The 18,507-nt window shown below is 42.7% G+C and overlaps 1 protein-coding gene across 4 annotated transcripts in view; it reads right to left on the reverse strand.

Moving 5' to 3' along the window:
* Window positions 1-18,507, reverse strand: part of Cpped1 (calcineurin like phosphoesterase domain containing 1) — a 113,106-nt gene that overhangs the window by 86,619 nt on the left and 7,980 nt on the right. For 3 of the 4 annotated variants that reach the window (XM_060364200.1, XM_021658821.2, XM_021658823.2), the window contains exon 2: window positions 6,714-6,932. The exons of the other annotated variant lie outside the window; for it this stretch is intronic. In XM_060364200.1, coding sequence (XP_060220183.1) covers window positions 6,714-6,932 — 219 coding nt within the window. The remainder of the gene's footprint in view (window positions 1-6,713; window positions 6,933-18,507) is intronic. 4 annotated transcript variants of the gene reach the window in all.

The raw sequence follows: 18,507 nt of genomic DNA on the forward strand, positions 1-18,507 counted from the left end.
TTTGTCACTTGCTAAGACCCCTGGGAGGCAGGCACAGGTTCATCTGACCTGCATTCCCTCCCATGTCCAGCAGTCAATAACCCTCCACACCCTCACATGCACACAGCCCTCCAGGACCTTAGAACTAAGCTTCCGGAAAGGTGAATTTGACAGTGTTGCAGGGCTAAGATAAGGCCCTGTGCTGGACAGAGCCTTAATCCTGGCTTTGGTTTTAAATCATGCCTTCGGGGCTTTGCTTATCAGAGTCTGTCTTGTACCAGAATTTTATTCACATGTTTGTGTCTGCCTGGCCTAAGAAAAATGAACATCAACCCTCTTGGACTGTGTAAGCAACAGACAGACAAATGGTTCTATTCCTTGCCTGGAGCCCAGCACATCAACACATTCCACCTTTGCTCAATGCTCTCCTTTCCTAACTATTCATTCTTCATAGAATAAAAACTGCCAATTGGGGAAAAAAGTCTGGATGTCTACTGGGTTGTGACAACGTTTTCTGGACATTAGCCCATCCCTTTGCACCCAGTTTTCGGTGAAGGTTACCAAGCCAGAAGCAAGTTTGGCTTGTTTGTTTGTTTCCTGGTCTGTTCAGGCCTTTTACCTAAAGGAAAAATATAATCCCACTTATCCATATGTAATCCATGTTACATTCCCAAAGTAACAGCACTCCTCAATACCTGGGTGTGGAAGGACTCCACCTCCTCTACACCCTCTGCAGCCATTTCTACTAAAGCCCAGCCCTTCACTACCATGAAGACTTTCCCCCTAAGTGGCTAATTCTGCACTTATCCCTAACAAACCCCAATTCTGTACACATCCTCACCTCCAATTTGTTCCAATCATCTCTGGAATCAATTCTATCTTCAGACTGAGGCCATTGGTTCCAATAGAAATGAACCCCAAAATTCAACCTTAAAACACCAGGGATGGCTTAAACTTTGAAATCATACATGGTTGCTATGTAAAAGACATGTGAAAATTGATGGGAAATCACACAATTCAAAACAAGAAGCTTCTGGTTCACTGATGACGTATTGCTGTGTAAGTCGCAAGCATCTGTTCTGCAGATCCATAAATTCCTATGGAAAACCTCCTGGGATAGATCATGTTTAAAACTGTATTTTTACAAACCTTAGAGGGGAACACAGGGGACAGGCTATGTAGTGACAAGGTGGGACTGTGAGAACAACCCACTACAGAGCCCAGTGATTTTCTACTAGCAAATGTGTGGGTCTCCCATCAGATAAAGACTATGAACAGTCTAAGTCAATTCAGGGCAGTTTGTTACCAATCAAGTCAATTTCAAATGTAAGAAAAACAGTCTTAAGTTTCCGAGACCCCTGAATGATGGAATGGCAGATAACAAGTTATGTGCATGTATGTGATCCAAATTAAAACAAACAAACAAACAAACACAAAAACAAAAACCCAGTCATGACTATTTATGTATAAATCCAGTTAAAATGCTATACCTGTTTTCTGAGGCACTTTGCCAGCATGCTGCAGTGGGCGTTTTATATAGGAGAAAGCATCCTACGCTAGTTACTTATGCGTATTTAAGAATGAAAACAAACCTACACACATAAAAGCATTTCCCTGAAACCTGAGCAAACGTATAAATGAGTGGTGGTTCTCCTGCTTAAACCCATCACTGATCACACTGACCTGTGGTGGACTGACAAAAAAGCCCCCTCTGAGGTGTCCACATGCTAACTGCCAGTACTTGTAAGGACCTCATCTTCCATGCCAAGGGGACTTTGCAGATAAAGAGATTACTCTCAGTTATCAGGCAGGCCTAGTATAATCTCACAGGTCTGTGTCAGAGGGAGGGAAGGAGGAAGGATGGGAAAAGGCCAGTTAGATTGAGGAGGAGAATCATAGGGGCTGGAGAGGGGACAGAGAAAAGCCACCACACTATATGCTTTGAAGATGCACAACAAGCCAAGACATGCACACAGCCTCTAGATGGGAGAGGCTTCAGAGGAGCACAGCCCTGCAGAGTCATACTGTACTTTGAGCCTCTAGATCTGTCAGAGTAAGTGTACATTGTTTCAGTAGCTACAGGAGATGTGAGCGCAAGTTTGCCTCCCTGTACAGAACAGAAGCTCCTGAGGCTAATGCTCACAGAAACTCTAGCATGCCACAGTTGCTCAGGCAGAGGTAATGCACAAGCACTCTTCCAAGACATTTTATACCAAGGAAAGAATTGACCTGTGTTGCGCATTTCACAGAATTGCAGCAGTCCAAATACACGGGGATGGACACATGTGTCAGTAACTAACAAGAGGCTCACTGGAATTTCTTGTTCTTTAATTATACCATCACGTTCTGATTGCTCATACACATGGAACTGTGGGATTCTAACAAGACTCCTGGGGACGTTCTCAGGGGGTCGATGACTCAATGTCAGCAGGGCTACACAAGTTAAGTTACCCTGGGCTTGAGAGCTAAAGGACTGAAAATCAATGGTCTCAGTAACATGTACAAGATCTTAATTTGCCGCTTTTAATGTGGCTAATCTCACAGAGAAATTTTATTAGAAAATTAAAATACACTTAAAAAACCACACAGGTTTTCTTAACCTGTAAAATGAAGACACGTTTGCCCAAAATCATGCTGGGGCCTTGGCACCAGTGACTCCACCACCTCCGAATCTGTCTCCCCTGCTGACTCTCAGCACTATTATACCCACAGTGACCAGTGTTGGAACTGGCATTTATTCTGCATTCAACGAATATTTGTGGATGAATGAATATTACAACAGATAGTTACAATGAAAACGGACATTATTACTTTCATTAAAAAACTCATTATTTGGAAAGTTCTTTTATTTTGAGTTAATATCTACTTGACCCAAGATACTATTTATAGTAGAATTAAAAGCAAACTTTCTGATTTTATTTGCTCATTAATATATGCATTTAGTCATTAACAATGTGCTAAGCAGTCAAAGCAAATAATTACTTTTCTAGTCAGCCCTGGTGGATGCACTAAATGAGGGGAGAAACTTATTGCATGTTAAAAAATGTAACCAGCTTTAAAATGTTCTGCTTAATCTCAGACAAAATATTCACAAACAGTTAAAGTCTATCTGGCACAGCTTAAACCCCTGGAAACAGCCCGAATATTCAGAGGGATTATACATGCTGGTCTAGTTGCATTGAATATACTGTATAGTGCATGTTCACAAGTTTGCAGGTTCCCACTTTTAAGGTCTTCTGACTAAGAGTTAGGAATGATCATAAAAGTGTTTCTTTTCAGTTATTTGTGTTCACTATATTCTATTTTAAAAGTAACATAATTGCAAGAAAAGCTTTTATTTTACATTTGATTTTGAAATGTGGCTGAATATATTAACTTAATTCAGAACAAGTTGGTAAACACACACAAGATATTATGTAATTCCAGGAAGCCTCAGGAGACCCTGAAGCCACTGGACAGAAAAATGCTAATTCTGTAATCTATGTTCATGGGTCAATAGAAGCAGACCTTTGCCACTATGTGGTCCAGAGCAACAGTACCAAGCTGATGGTACGTGGGGCCATGTCATTTGAAGACAGCGGCTAACTGCAAAGCATAGCACTGGGAAACAGCAGTATGCGCTGGGTCACTGAGCACACCCCCTCGGTTTGCCTTACTATGTCAGGAGCTACTTCATCACAAGGTGCAGGGAGCTGGCGGCCCAGGCTCCTAGATACTAACTGAGGTGACTGTCTTCTGTTCTTTCTTCCTGCCACTCTTTTACAGGCTCAGTCCAGGACAGGTGTTTCTACAAGGTATATCCATGGGCCCTACTTGGAGGAGTCATCAGTGCAAACATGGCCACATGAAGGACTTTGTCTAAGACACCAGTGAACAGGCATGAGGACACTCCTGAGAGCTCACCCTGCCTGTTGTTCTCCATGAATTTTAAAGAAAACAGTTCCACTTATAAGTGATTATATACTATGTGTTTCTTTCTGCTTCTGGGATACCTCACTAAGGATGATCTTTTCTAGATCCCACCATTTGCCTGCAAATTTCCTTGTTGTTAATTGCTGAGCAGTATTCCATTATGTAAATGTACCACAATTTCTGCATCCATGCCTCAGCTGAGGGACTTCTGGGTTGTTTCCAAATTCTGGCTATTACGAATAAAACTGTTATGAACATGGTTGAGCAAATGTCCTTGTTGTATATTTGAGCCTCTTTTGGATATATGCCTAGGAGTGGTATAGCTAGATCTTAGGTAGCACTATTCCTAGTTTTCTGAAAAAGCCCCAGATTGACTTCCAAAGTGGTTGTACAAGTCTACATTCCCACCAGCAATGGAGGAGGGTTCCCCTTTCTCCACATCCTCTTCAGCATGTGTTGTCACTTGAGCTTTTTATCTTAGCCATTCTGATAGGTGTAAGGTGAAATATAGGATAATCATACTAAAATCTGCACACCTAAAGAAGCTAAGCAAGAAGGAGGACCCTGGGTAAGATGCTCAATTCTCATTCAGAAAGGCAAACAGGATAGGCATCAGAAGGAGGATAAAACAGGACCAGGACAGGAGCCTACCACAGAGGGCCTCTGAAAGACTCTACCACCAAGGTATTAAAGCAGATGCTGAGACTTATAGCTAAACTTTGGGCAGAGTACAGGGACTCTTATGAAAGAAGGGAATGATAGAAAGACATGGAGGGAACAGGAGCTCCTTAAGGAGAGCAACAGAACCAAAATATCTTGGCCCAGGGGTGTTGTCTGAGACTGATATTCCAACAAAAGGCCATTCACGGAGACAACCTAGAACCCCTGCACAGATATAGCCCATGGCAGCTCAGTATCCAAGTGGGTACCCTAGTAAGGGGAACAGGGGCTGTCTCTGACATGAACTCAATGGCTGGCTCTTTGATCACCTCCCCCTGAGGGGAGCAGCCTTACCAGGCCACAGAGGAAGACAATGCAGCCAGTCCTGATAATACCTGATAGACTAGGGTCAGATAGAAGGGGAGGAGGTCCTCCCCAATCAGTGGACTGGGTGGGGAGACATGGGAGGAGAAAAAGAAGGGAGGGCAGGTTGGGAGAGGGTAAGGGAGGGGGCTACAGCTGTGATATAAAGTGAATAAATTGTAATAAATAAAAAGTAAAGAAGAAAACATGTGAAAGAAAGAAAGAAAGAAAGAAAGAAAGAAAGAAAGAAAGAAAGAAAGAAAGAAAAGAAAACAGTTCCAGCTGCCCCCTTTCCCATTTTTACATCTTCATTCGGGGTTAGCTCTGGATACACAAGCTGAGTATGGATAAGTGAAATGTACCCAGCCTTTGTAAAGTGTCTCAGCTTCTAGAGCAGTTAATACGTCTAGCTTACAAGTAAAGTTTGACAAATGCAAATAGTCCTAGACACTGTTTGTTTTCTACACTGGTCTTCAAGTCATTTCTGTTACACTAAGCAAAGACAGGGGTAGGGAAGGACCATGGACACTAACTCTGCTTCTCTAGTAGGAATGACCACTTCACACTGCCTACATCTGATCACTGGGCTTGTGGACCTGTCTGAGACAGAAGGATACTGAGTGAGGATGTCAAGGAAAAGGAAGAGAGTTCCTGCTAAACAAGTTCCTGATAAACAAGTATCTGCTACTTGTTTATCCAAGCACTTCTTCCTACTGCAGCTCATCACTTGCTCCTTCCTCTTCCCTCCCACCTTCCCCTTCTCCTCCTGTAGGCAAAGTAATATAAACCATGAAAATACAAAGTAAGGGAGTAGGTGGGCCACACGAGCAGAGATGCTTAAGGGCCAGCATCTTACTTTCCTTTAGGGAAACCATCCTATTCTTCAGATCGTGTGACTGAGGAGGAGCTAATCTCACAACCTGGCTTTGGGCCCGTGTGAGTCTAGTAAATGTGGTCTGTGGCTCTGATGGGGTTACCCAGAACAGGCCACTGTTTCTATTGTGATTTCTGTACAACACCTAAAACTCCCTAGGTTTACAGACACTATATAGATAAACACTATTTAGACAGCCTGGATGCAAATGAAGTCAGCTAGGAGGAAGGCGTACTGAGCGACAGACAGATCAAGTTCAAAATAACAACTTTTGAGTCCCTGAGTCCAACTATACCTAAAGAACAACAAACATGGGAAAATAAAAGTGGAACAAGTAAAGGTAGGGTCAGAGAGATGGCCCAGTGATTAAGAGCACTTGCTGCTCTTACAGAGGACCTAGGTTCAATACCCAGCACCCACACAGTGACTCACAAGGGTCTGGAACTCCAGTTTTAGAGGATCTGATGCCTCTTCTGGTTTGTGTAGGTACTGCCCACACATGGTGAACATACATACATGAAGGCAAAACACCCATACATATAAAATAAAATAAATTAAAATTTTTAAAAAGAGAAGCAACAAAGGAAGGGACCAGATTACAGTTATAGATATGATGTTTGGATGTCATAATATTTGTCCCTGGAAATATAGCAAGGTGACACAGGAGGTGTGTTTTCCTACTAAACTTGGATCATTAGAATTGTGACACGGCCTAATTACTGTAATTAATCTCTCCAAATTCTAAATAAAAAGTGAGTATGCATTTTCTGATATTCAATAATATCACAGTCACCTTGAAGAGTAGGAACAATACCAAACAGAGTTGTCTCTGGAGCAAAATCTATTTTTTCCTGCCTATACCTGGTCAGGATTAGCTCAAGAAAAAAAGCGACCCCCCTCCCTTCCATGACAACCCCAGGCTTACCTGGCATGGCATGGATAAGGTCGCCACAAAGAACAAAGAATTTGGGTTTGGGGTTCAGCTTGTTGATGGCTTCAACAGCTTGTTCAGTGAGAAGGATCTCCTGCCCCCACTCATCACCGCCATTGTCACAATCCCCAGTGGACCAGGCCTTCATCAGCCCAAACTGGGGGTCTGCACCTTGAATGAAGTAGAATGGGCCTTTCCATTCCCTTTCTTTTTCTATGGAAAAAATAAAAAAGGAAGGAGTAATGTGATATTAAATCTGTCAATGAAAGCATCTAGGTTACCATGCAAGTAGAAACAATATTTTTCTTAAATTAAGTAGGTCATTTTGATAAGTTGCTGTCCAAACATACCGTTTTCCTGTCACTATCTAGAGGATTTTGATTTACACTAATTATGCTGGGGACTGATGATTCCCAAAGGCCATGGAAAACCATGTGGGTTGCTATCACCATGTATCTAAGCTGTTTGTTTAAAAATTAGATATCCAAAATGAACCAGAGACCACAACGGAGCATAGTGCAGAAGATATTAATGTTCAGTAATAGTGTCCTAATTGGAATTAAAAATACCCAAACTGATGCTGCCAGAGCATTATATTTAAATTACTAGGTAAAGTGCTTACGAATCTTTTCTTCCAGGCTTAATGGCACCATTTGTGCTGTTTTGGGGGAATGCAAGAGAATTTTAATTATAAAACTTGGCGCTCAAAGCTCTGGCTATCTGGTGGGAGATGTGGTGCCAGGAATAAAGTCTTGAAATGAGTACATCAATGTGAAAGAAAAAAGGAAAAGGAAAGGAAAGAGAAAAACAATGCTAAGAATTCAAAGGCAGCATGAACTGGGGGTCAACACACTGATACTGAACATGGGAAGAGATTTTTTTTTCCCAGTTTAACTGAGGTAGAACTGACAAAACACAAACACACACATACACACACACACACACACACAAAGTACAATGTCTTGTAATACATACAAAAGGTGAAATAACTATCACAGTCAAACAAATTAACAGACCTATCACCTCAACCTTTATGTGAGGGTAGTGAGAAAAATCAGTATCGACTGTTGGTAAATTTCAGGACTATAACACATTATTATAAAAGTCACAAAATTTATAGAACAAAGGGCACCTGCTTGTTAACCTTAGTCCTGATCTACATCGTGGCTGTTAAGTTCAACCACAACCAACCTTAGCTCACTGCAAACAAGGAATGGCTGGGACTCTGATGCACATCTTGCTGTACAGGACAGAGAGCAAATGCTACTGAAGGATTCAACACATTCATTCATCCCTTATTGTTGGTAAGAAAAAGACTAAGGTGGTTTCCAAAGATACTAGCCAATAATATGCACTCGTTGAGTAGAGACTGCACCTGCGGCCAATGAACAGAATACAATTAGCCGTATTTCCCTTCAGATAAAGGCTGGAAGAAGATCATGCTCATCTTCTTCCTTCTCTCTTTGCTACATAGTCAAAAGCTGTCATATCAAGCTGGGCACAGTGGTGCATGCCTTTAATTGTAGTGCTCAGACAAATTCCAGGTCTGCCAGGGGCTACATAGAGAGACTTTGTCTCAGAGGAAAACAAAACAAAACTGTCATATTGTAAACTGCCCCAGGGAGTGGCCGATGTGGTAAGGAACATAAGAAAGAGCACGGCCAACATCCCAGGAAGAATTACACCCTGCCAATGACCATGTGAGTGGGCCAGGGAGAGAGATGTCTGCTACTGAGCTTTTGAATAAGAGCATACATAGCCTTAGCTGGAGGCTCAGGAGTCTGTGGCAGCAGAACCCGCAATAGCATTCTATGACAATACAAGCTTGCTGCTACTCACTGCTGAGTTTCAAGGTAATTGTGTGTGTGTGTGTGTGTGTGTGTGTGTGTGTGTGTGTGTGGCAATAGATAACTATAAATCAGACTGGAGAGACAAGAGTCAAGGAGAGAGATTCCTTCTGGAAAGCTGAACTTATCTCATAAACCAACCAACCAACCAACCAAACAAACAAACAAAACCCTACCAGATTCTGCTTCATGGTTCTAAAGTTAACTGTTAGTAATATTTTTATTATTTCAATAGTAACCTTTGTGTGCTACTGATCGCTTTTAGCTATGTTCCAATTTCTGAGACCCTCTGCAGAGCTATTTAAAACATATAAATTAATCAGAAGCAGATCCAGGAGGTGATTGGCACCCAAGGTCACAGAATAAATCAACCTACTATGACACAGTTCAAAAATAGTTCCCTGCAGCAAACATTTTAACAAGTGGTTTCCTATGACAAAGTCAAAAGCCTCAAAAAAGTCAATACTCCTTAGAGCTATTAAAATAAATCTTTTATTACACATTTATTTAGTAAAAACTTAAGAGTATCAATTTTATAATGATGAAACACAAAATAGATTCAACTTGTTGATACAAAACACAGCTTTCTCCTCAAAGGGGATAAGAGAGCTTATTCTGGAGCCAAATATGAGACCGTGCCCTGGGAACACAGGTTTGGGTTACTCCAAATTCCATTTTCCAATATGGAAACACTTTACTGAAGCTTTTAAATAACAGAACAAAGAAAATCATAAACCCAGACATTCTTCAAATATGTTGGTGGAAACATTAGGCAGACAGTCACAGTTATGGAGCTCAGGCAGTGTGATAGTATTCTAAGCCTTTTCACTGCTAAAAGCTATCGCTGTTTGTACATTCAAATGATTTAACTAATGGCCACAAAGACCTCAGGTCATATATCCAAGAGGTTCTAAGTGAGCTAAAGATGGCCCGAGATAATCTAACTGAGCTTCTGCCATTACTGAAAAACACACATGTAGAGACCACATTTCCCAGTAACTTTTCTTAAAGAGATTGTCTTAGACACTTAAGAGGGTAAATGCCTGCCAATTCTATTTAAGGAGAATTGCCAGGAAATGGAGGCTCGAGAAAGGAGGAAGAGGAGACGTAGGCAACAGTGAATGCTGTGCATGATTAAGAGGGCTCTGCTGGGCTCATGGTAATGAGCTGGGGCCCAGCAATATCAGCAGAGAGAGGGCAAGACACAGTGGGATAGAGTCATCGGCTCCCTTACTGCCTGCATGCCCACTGATACCTAAGCGGAGCTGGCCTGCAACCAGCCAAGGAATGTGGATGGAAAGTGACTCCGGTGTTCTGGGTAAGGAGCAGATACCAAGAGACTTAGTTTCCCAAAGCTGAAACGCCACTCTGAGGAGGATTTTTTTGTTTTAACTATAGTATTTGGGGTTGTTGGATAGTTGTATATTTTTCTGCTCTTTTTTGGAGGGGAAGGGGGTGTCTGACTTTATTTAGCTTAGGTACTTGGTCCTAAACATTTCTCAGTATTGTCCATAACAATCTAATTATCACATTTTAAACTGCTTTTAAAAATTAACTCCTTTTAGGACATTTGATCACTCTGTGAACCCCAAGATTATGTTGTTTATTAAAAACCTGTTTCTAGTTGTTGGGTGGCTCAGCCCTAGCACACAACTTTAATCCATTCACTTTCTGTAAACAGGACTAAATAAAATCAACTATAGGTCAAGAGGCAGAACAAGCACCCAGTTGACATGGAGTGAACATAGGAAAAAAACAGAGAGGAAAAGGAAGTCAGGAGGGTGCATAGAGAGATTCACAGGAAGTAGAAGGGAGGAACATTGAGTTTGAGGAGTTTCTGAGACAATGGAGAAGAAGAGCTTCCTTCTGGGATGTCAGCAAAGGAGGAAGGTCAGCTGGGTGCTTTCTCTGCCTCTCTGAACTTGCACACTTTCACCCCAGCATCTGCCTCCTGAGTCTTTGTTGGTAAAATCAAATGATTGAGATGTTGTTAGAAGCATTAACTCATGGTTATTTGAATGGTAAAAGCTTAGTTGAAGAAATATTTAGTGAGTCCTAAAACTTTATTATATTTTGCTTACTTATTTATTATTGGAAGAGGAACATGTGAGCATGTATGTAAAGGTCAGAGGACAATCTTTGAGAATCAGCTTTTTCCTTCCACAGTGTGGGTCTCAGGAATTGAACTTGGGTCATTAGACTTGGAGGCAAGCACATTTTCTCACTCAGTTGTCTCACTAGACCTGGTTCTAACATCTCAGCTCGTGTATGACATGGTGACATGCAATGAGAACAGCCATAAGCAAGGACCTGTGAACCACTCAGTCACACAGCAGCATAGAGAAAGGTGTGATTTTCTTGTCGGAGAATGCAGTCAGGAGGCCTAACTGATGACTTTGATGAAACCATGGTCAAACTTGGAGACTAAGTATGTGTGAAATAAGCAAAAGAACACAATGTGCTGATTAAAATAAAGTCTCAGATCTGACCCAGATGGCACCAAAACAAAGCCATATAGTCCATACGCGTTCTTGGCACAAAGCTCTGGACATGTCTACAAAGTATTTAGTGTTAATGCATAATAAAACTCATTTATTTAATTGAAACACATAAGATTGTCATGAATAAAAATGTCCATAATTAATGTAAGTTTTTTATCTCATGTTCAAATGATGAGTAAGAGTGTATATGTGTGTGTGTGTGCGTGCGTGTGTTCCTTTGTGTGTGTACGTGTGGAGGTCAAAGGACAAGCTCAAGTATCATCCTTGCCTTCTACTTTCAGGCAGGGTCTCTGTTGTTTATCTGTTCCATAAACCAGGCTAGGCAGGCAGGGACTTCTGAGGATTCTCCTGTCTCTGCCTCCTATCCTTCTATAGAAGTGCTGTGACTAGACACATGCACCAGGTTTATATGGGATTTTGGGACCCAGACTCAGGTCTTCACACTTTATAGAGATTGCTTTATCTACTGGACCATCTCTCTAGCCCACTCTTTAACAAATTCATTAGCTAGCTACTACTAAGTAGCAAGTTACCAGAAACACAGCACTTTATCTATTATCTTGTAGTTCCTGGGGGTTGAGAATTAGGCTCAGTCTGCCCTGTGCTCATTGCCCCTCATAAGCAGCAAACAGGGTTACTGTTTGGAGTGGCCAAACAACTGGCCAGTTTGGAGTTCTCAGCTGAAAACTAATGAGAAAGTTTCTGCCTCCAAGCTCCACAGAGCCTGCTCTGTGGCAACTGAGCTTAAAGAGTTTTTAGCTAGCTGTACTGGGGGGGGGGGCATCCTTGGTTATTTGGAAGCTCACAGCATGAGAACTTGTGTTAACAAAGTCATCAGAAGAAAGGACTGTTAGTAATGGTATGTTATAACTGTACATGACACAACCATAGATGTGCTATCCCCTCTCTTCCCACCATTGCTTCTGGGGAGCTCTTTATCATAAGGAAGTTGCTAGTTCATCCAATACCAAGGACAGGGGATCATAATCCCACAAGGTAAGAATTCCAGGAGGCATAGACTAATATAAAGCCCAGGACTAGGTGGTGGCATATACCTGTAATTCCTGCACCGGGATGTGGCATTAAAAGTCAGGCTCAGCTACACAGGAGTTCAAGGGCAGCCTGCGCTATATAAGATACTGCCTCAAAAAATGAAAACAAGCAAGCAAGCAAGACCCATGCCTAGCTTTCCATACACGCAGCCCGATTGACATCAGGCTTGCTACTCACTTTCTGGTTCTGACCTGAGTTAAGCTCATGTATTTTGGCCCATCCACAGAATGCTGGAAAGCTTAGCCAGAGAAGTTTCTAAATGATGATTAACCAACTTTTTATTCAGCCACGGTGATACTGAGAGTTAGCTAGTGCTTTCAGGACTTGAGTTCAGGATCACACAGGTCACACCTTCTGTCTGAGAGCTGCTGAGTATCTCTGGCTGGAGAGATGCACAAATCTGCAAGGGGCTCCTGTCTGCCCAAAAGTTGTTGGTCTCCAAAGAGACATCTTTGTCTCCAAAGTTTTCTTCAGATGGAGTGACTCAGGAAATGAAATGAATGCATAAAAATAAGTCTGGCAAAAACCAGTACTTTCTCCCAGGAGTCTGTGATGCCCATAGTCTCTGCCAACAGTATGGGATTGACTCAGGGTTCGGCTGCTGCCCAGACACCCAGCTTCTGAGGCTATTAATTGGTGATCTCCTCCAGACATGCCAAACTCAAGAGCTGACTAGCAGATGTGTTCTGTTGGACCCACACACTGTTTACAAAATTTGAAGTCTGTTGCCAACATTTTAAATTCATGATATACATATGTGTGCCCAGTTTTCTGAATTCTCTTGAAAAATCTGGCCACACTGTGCTCACATGACACATACCAAGCATTGGCTGCAACTGTGTGATCTTTCAACATGCTCTACCCCACACATGGCCAATTCACCACCTGGCTCCAATCTATGAAAACCCTTCTGTTTGGCTCAAGGTGAGAAAGAGAAGATCCAGAAACTGTACAAGGAGCACAAGCTGGTTCAAGCTGTGAGGTGTCACACAGGTGAGATTAGAGAAGCCACATGCCCATGTCTCAAGGTTGCCACTGATTTCTAAGTCAAACTTTTAATTTAAAAACATTTTTTTTAAAAACTTTTTCTTTACCAATCCAATTCATCTATTGCATATAGACTTACAAGTTCTGGCTAAGTCTAACTTTTTCTGCCTGGTAAGAGACTATCATGGCAACCATCTTGCAAAATTGAGGGATTAATAGTGAATCTCAGGTGATAATAAACTACACACAGAAAAAAAGCCTCTGGAATTTTTTCAGCTATTTAATCAAGTGCAAGGCTAGTGCAAGGGATGAATCTTAAGCTGTAGGAATTCACATGCTACTTCCTTATTAAGCTTTTCTATGAAACTGTTTATGTGCTAAATCCTGCTGAAAAAACAGCCATTCAAATTGCAATTCTCTTTACAGTTTGTACTTTCTCAAAGTAAATGTCTTCTTGGACCTGTTTCTGCCAATATATTTCCTCTTGCTCACTTTTATCACCTTTGGGGCTTATTTGTCAATTGTTTGTGGAAGCTGACTTTTAGTATATATTAAAAATTACAAACATCATAGATTTTTTTGCTATTGCTTGCTAGTTACTGACTATTATAATAAATGCAATCTCCAAAGCAAATAAACCACTATTCTTATCCCATGACTAGCAAAAGGCTAAGAAGTGTCATTGCGTCATTAATGTCTAATACTATTATTTTTAATAATTTATTTATTTTTATTGTATGTACATTAGTCTTTTGACTGCATGCATATATGTATGAGTGTTGGATCCCTGGGAAAGGAATTACAGACATTTTTGAGCTGTTATGTGGGTGCTGAGAATTGAACCCAGGTCCTCTCAAAGAGCAGCCAGTGCTCTTTTTTTTTTTTTTCAATGCAGTTTATTCAGGAACCTTGAACAATCCTCGGACCCTGGGGAAAGCCAGCCCACAGCTTAAATAGCCTCTGGGTAGCCAACCCAGGCGTGCCACGTGGGCAATGCAGATAGGTCCACATACATGGAAGCAGGCCAGATCTTCAGCCTTAGCCAAATGTGGAATTGTTCGTGACAGAGAGCACTCACCATCGGGAAGGTGGAAGGCGGAAACCAGCTCCATCTTTAAGGCGCGGCATTACGCAGCTCTCTACAGTTCCCCCTTTTTGTTTTAGACGCATCAGGCAAGAGTAGAGGTCTGATCTCTGATATTAGAAATAAATTGTTCATTTAGGTGTCATCCACCCAAAGAGCATCAGACCCGTCCGATACCTTTTTCTCAGAGGCGGGACCTGGGGCATCAACCTGCATGCAACCAGACATGCTCTTCTCTGGGTCCAAAGCGGCTGACCCTGAGTGCAGTGCTTAGCCTCGCATCCTGAGCGTAACATTTTAGCTTTTTATGGTATCCAACCATGCTTGGGGCGAATGTCCTGCTTCAATGCAGCCAGTGCTCTTAACCACTGTGCCATCTCTACAGTATTATTATTATTATTATTATTATTAATGCACTCATGATATGTTACTTTAAAAAGATCCTCAAATAAATGAAGGTAGAATACACTGATAAACAGATCTCTTAACTTACCGAGGGGGAAAAGGACATATTTCTAATCTTAGGATTGCTATTGCTGTGAAGAAACACTGTGACCATGGCAACTCTTATAAAGCTTCATTGGGGGCTGCTTACTGTTCAGAGATTTAGTACATGTCATCACGGAGGGAAGCATGGTGGTGTGCAAGGGAACATGGAGCTGGAGAGGTAGATGAGCATTCTACATCCTGATCCTCAGGCAGCAGGAAGAGAGAGAGTCAGGGCCAAGCTTGGTCATTTGAAGCCTCAATCCCCTAGGGACACACCACCTCAACAAGAGCACCACTCCTTCTGTGCCTATGGAGGCCATTTTCATTCAAACCACCACACGTTCTAAAAGGAGTTCGCTTAAACACAGCAAAGCGCATGAGACCCGGTGAGCAGTGCTGTTAAGAGGCTTCAGGCAGTCACCTCACATCATTACCAGGAACAAAGGTATAAGAATTCAAGGTGTTGGCTCCTGTTAATTTAGCAAACTCAAAATAACATGTGACTAGACAGCCAAAGAATTAACTTTAAAGTGAGCCGAGCACAGTAGGTAGATTTTTTTTCTGGGAATGTCCAGTTTTGATTCAGTACCTTAAATTTAACATTCCTACAAAACATGCATTTCACTTACCATTCATGTATTTCATTCCTCCTACCTCCTCCCCCCAGGTGCTCTAAATTCTGCTACCATCACTCCAGTCCCCCAGTCTTTGATCCTCACTTGAGTTCACACAGTCAACCAAGCTGCAACATTGTTTTTCTACAGCATCACCTGCCGGAGCCTTCCAGTCTTCTACCACTACCTCCCTGGGTCAGCTAGCTCTCTGCTGCTCCAATTGAAACAGGGCTTCAAGGGCAGCTCTGCAAAATCCCTACTCCAGCTCACCCAGGCAGTAGCTGCTACTGTGCAGTGCCAAACTCCCTCTCTCATTCCCCCATCCGGTGCAGAGATGCTGACTCTTCTCAATGGTGGGCCCATGCCTGCTTCTCCAGAACACACGTGTCACTTGGCCAGTCTTGAGGCTGGCATGTAGCAAACACACAGCGTAGGGGTAAGTGGAGATGTCACTGGCCCTGGCTCACTCTAACACTGGGGGAACTAGGATGAGGCTTTTCCAGATGTATCTACTGCAGGTCCAATCAGACTACCCTCAATAGACCAGTATGATTTTTGACATTTTAACATAAAATGTCTAGAGACATCTTTGGATGTTGCACTGAGAAATGTGGGTCGTTTTAGTGACTTTTGTTGGTGCTGTGATAAAGCACCTGACCAAAATAACTTAAAGAAAGAAGGGTTTATCATGGATCACTGTCTGAGGGCACATCTCATCATGGCAGGGGAGTCACTGTGGCAGAGGCTTAAGGCAGCCAGTCACATTGTATCTACAGTCAGGAAGCAGACAGTAACAAATGCTACTGTTCAGCTAATTTCTCCTTTGTATTCAATGTGATAACCCAGCCTGCCATGCTTCCCACAGACAGGTCTTCCTATCTCAATCAATCTAATGTGGTTAATACCTCAGAGGCCTGTCTCTGTGGTGATTCTAGAGCCTTTCAAGCTAATCAATCTTAACTATCCTAGTGGTGCTACTGGACCCCTGTCAGTAGGAGCTTAGCATACTGCTGATATCCAATACACAGGCCTGTCAACTCTTCCTACTGAGAAATATCATTTACCCTAGCCAGCCCAGCTCCTACTTCCAGCACTGCACCTGACTCCCTCTCAAGACTCTTTCTGATGAAATTCCTTCTATCTCAGCCAGCCCAGCTGCTGCCTCCACAGGGCCTGCCTGCTTCTCCTGATAGATGCCACTCTGGCTCCCTTCTTTCAAACACACAAGAGGTGAGCATGATTACACATGACGGTACACACCTGTGACCCAGATTACAGATGGCTGAAGCAGGATGGACCATTTGATCAGGGCACAACTCTGAGGTGCAATGCCAGACTGCCTAGGGCCTCACAGAACAGGAAGCAGGGAAGGTGGATAAAAATTTAAAAAAAGGGGGGGGGCTGTTATCTGATACCAAGTTGATGAGGATCTCATGTGGAATTAGGAGAGTCCCAAAGCACAGTGCACAGCAAGGTGCTGGGAGGGTCACACTACAGGAAAGGATAAAGCAAATGGCCCCATGGCATATCAGAGGCTGGGGTGACACCACACCATGACCTCCCCTTACCTGGTCTACATAGCCCAGAATCTGAGTTTCAAGAGTTTTTGCCCCAATCCATTTACCAGCTATACACATTCAAGCTCCTTGCCCTCGCTGGGGCTCAATCTCCTCACCTGGAGTTAGTTAACACGAATAGCATCCCAGCTAGGCTCAGCACAAATGGACCAGTGTGAGCCACCCATAGTTACCATGGTCACCATCAGAGTCATTTTAGAATAAGTATCTACATGGTTTGTCCCAAAATCTTTACCTTTCTCATATCATGGATACTGTGTTGGTTACAAAACAGCAAAGACAGGAAAGTCTTACAGCTGCCCAGAGAGTGTTAAGCTAAAGAGCAAATGCCAGCAAAATACAATTTTTTTTGTAGCTCCTCCCGGCAGCAATCTGCACGGTGAATTGCAATCTAAATGTCTTCAGCAAATCCTTTTTCTTCTCGGGGGACTAATCTTATTTTAGTGGGGGAAAATGGTTGCTAAATAATATTCACTACTCTGGGACTCTTTCTAGTCTAACAATAGTCCCATCATAATGGCCAGGCTGAATGTGGCAGGTGATGGTGTCCTTCCATAACAGCTACTCAGCCCTGGGGGCTGGTGACTGCCATGAGGGTGCAGGTTCCTTTTCAGGGTGGTGGGGATCTAAAGTGAACTAGAGCAACACTTACACAACTCTGTGCGCGTGATAAAAGGCACCAACCACACACCTAAAAAGGGTGAGCTGTGCTGTATTTTAAAGTGTCCTTTAAGAATTGTTCTCCTCTCCCCAAAGGATTAACATAACAGCAATCTGCAGAATTGCCAAATTACTTGTCCTAGGCACCAGAGAGAATTCACCCAATTTTCAGTTCAAATGCACTAAAAACAAAAAAATAATTTTGAGACACAAAGACTTCTGAGTCATGGCTTGGCTCACACACTTAGCACTCGAGAGGGAAGACCTGCCAAACTCTTTGGAGACAAGGCAGCAGATGGGTGAGGACTTCTTGGCCAGGTGGCTCACACGATGGCTTTGGCCAGCAGTTCTTAGACAAGTTACAGAATAGGAAGATATCTCCAGGACCGTCTGGAACCATTTTGGGATGCCTGTTTTGGGTAGGTGTTGCCTATACCTTTGCCCATGTCCCTGTTTCCCTACCAAGAGGCTGGCAGTTGCTGACTCATCTGAGCTTGAGGGAGACCTGGAAGTGGTGCCTTTTCTGGGCAGATGTATCCCTCAGGCACCTGCTGGGCAGAGTCCTTGAATACAGAGAGAAGGTAACCATTCTTCCTGCTGAGGCACCTGTCAGACGGGAAAACTTCATCCTGCAGATGCTTCTGAGCAGTACACACTGCACAGCTGTCTGGTGTGGGCCTGAGGGGTATTAGTGCTTTGCCTAATACCTTGGTTTCAGTTTGGTTTTGTTGTTGTTGTTTGTCTAGGGAATGCACAGTATGTGGGGCAGAAACACAAACAGGAATCCATCAATTTACACATCATAATATGACTGCTGAGTGTGCTTGACCAACTGCTAGTGTCCAGAGGTAGGAAAAAACAGTAGAATCATATGAAGAAAGTGCATTGCGAACTACCCTAAGTGACATCATGGAAAAGAATGAGTTAAAGCAAATGTTGGGGTCTAATTTGTAAAAAGATGAGCAACACAGGCTTC

The sequence above is a fragment of the Meriones unguiculatus genome, chromosome 11 (assembly GCF_030254825.1).
Source record: "Meriones unguiculatus strain TT.TT164.6M chromosome 11, Bangor_MerUng_6.1, whole genome shotgun sequence".
Taxonomy (NCBI): domain Eukaryota; kingdom Metazoa; phylum Chordata; class Mammalia; order Rodentia; family Muridae; genus Meriones; species Meriones unguiculatus.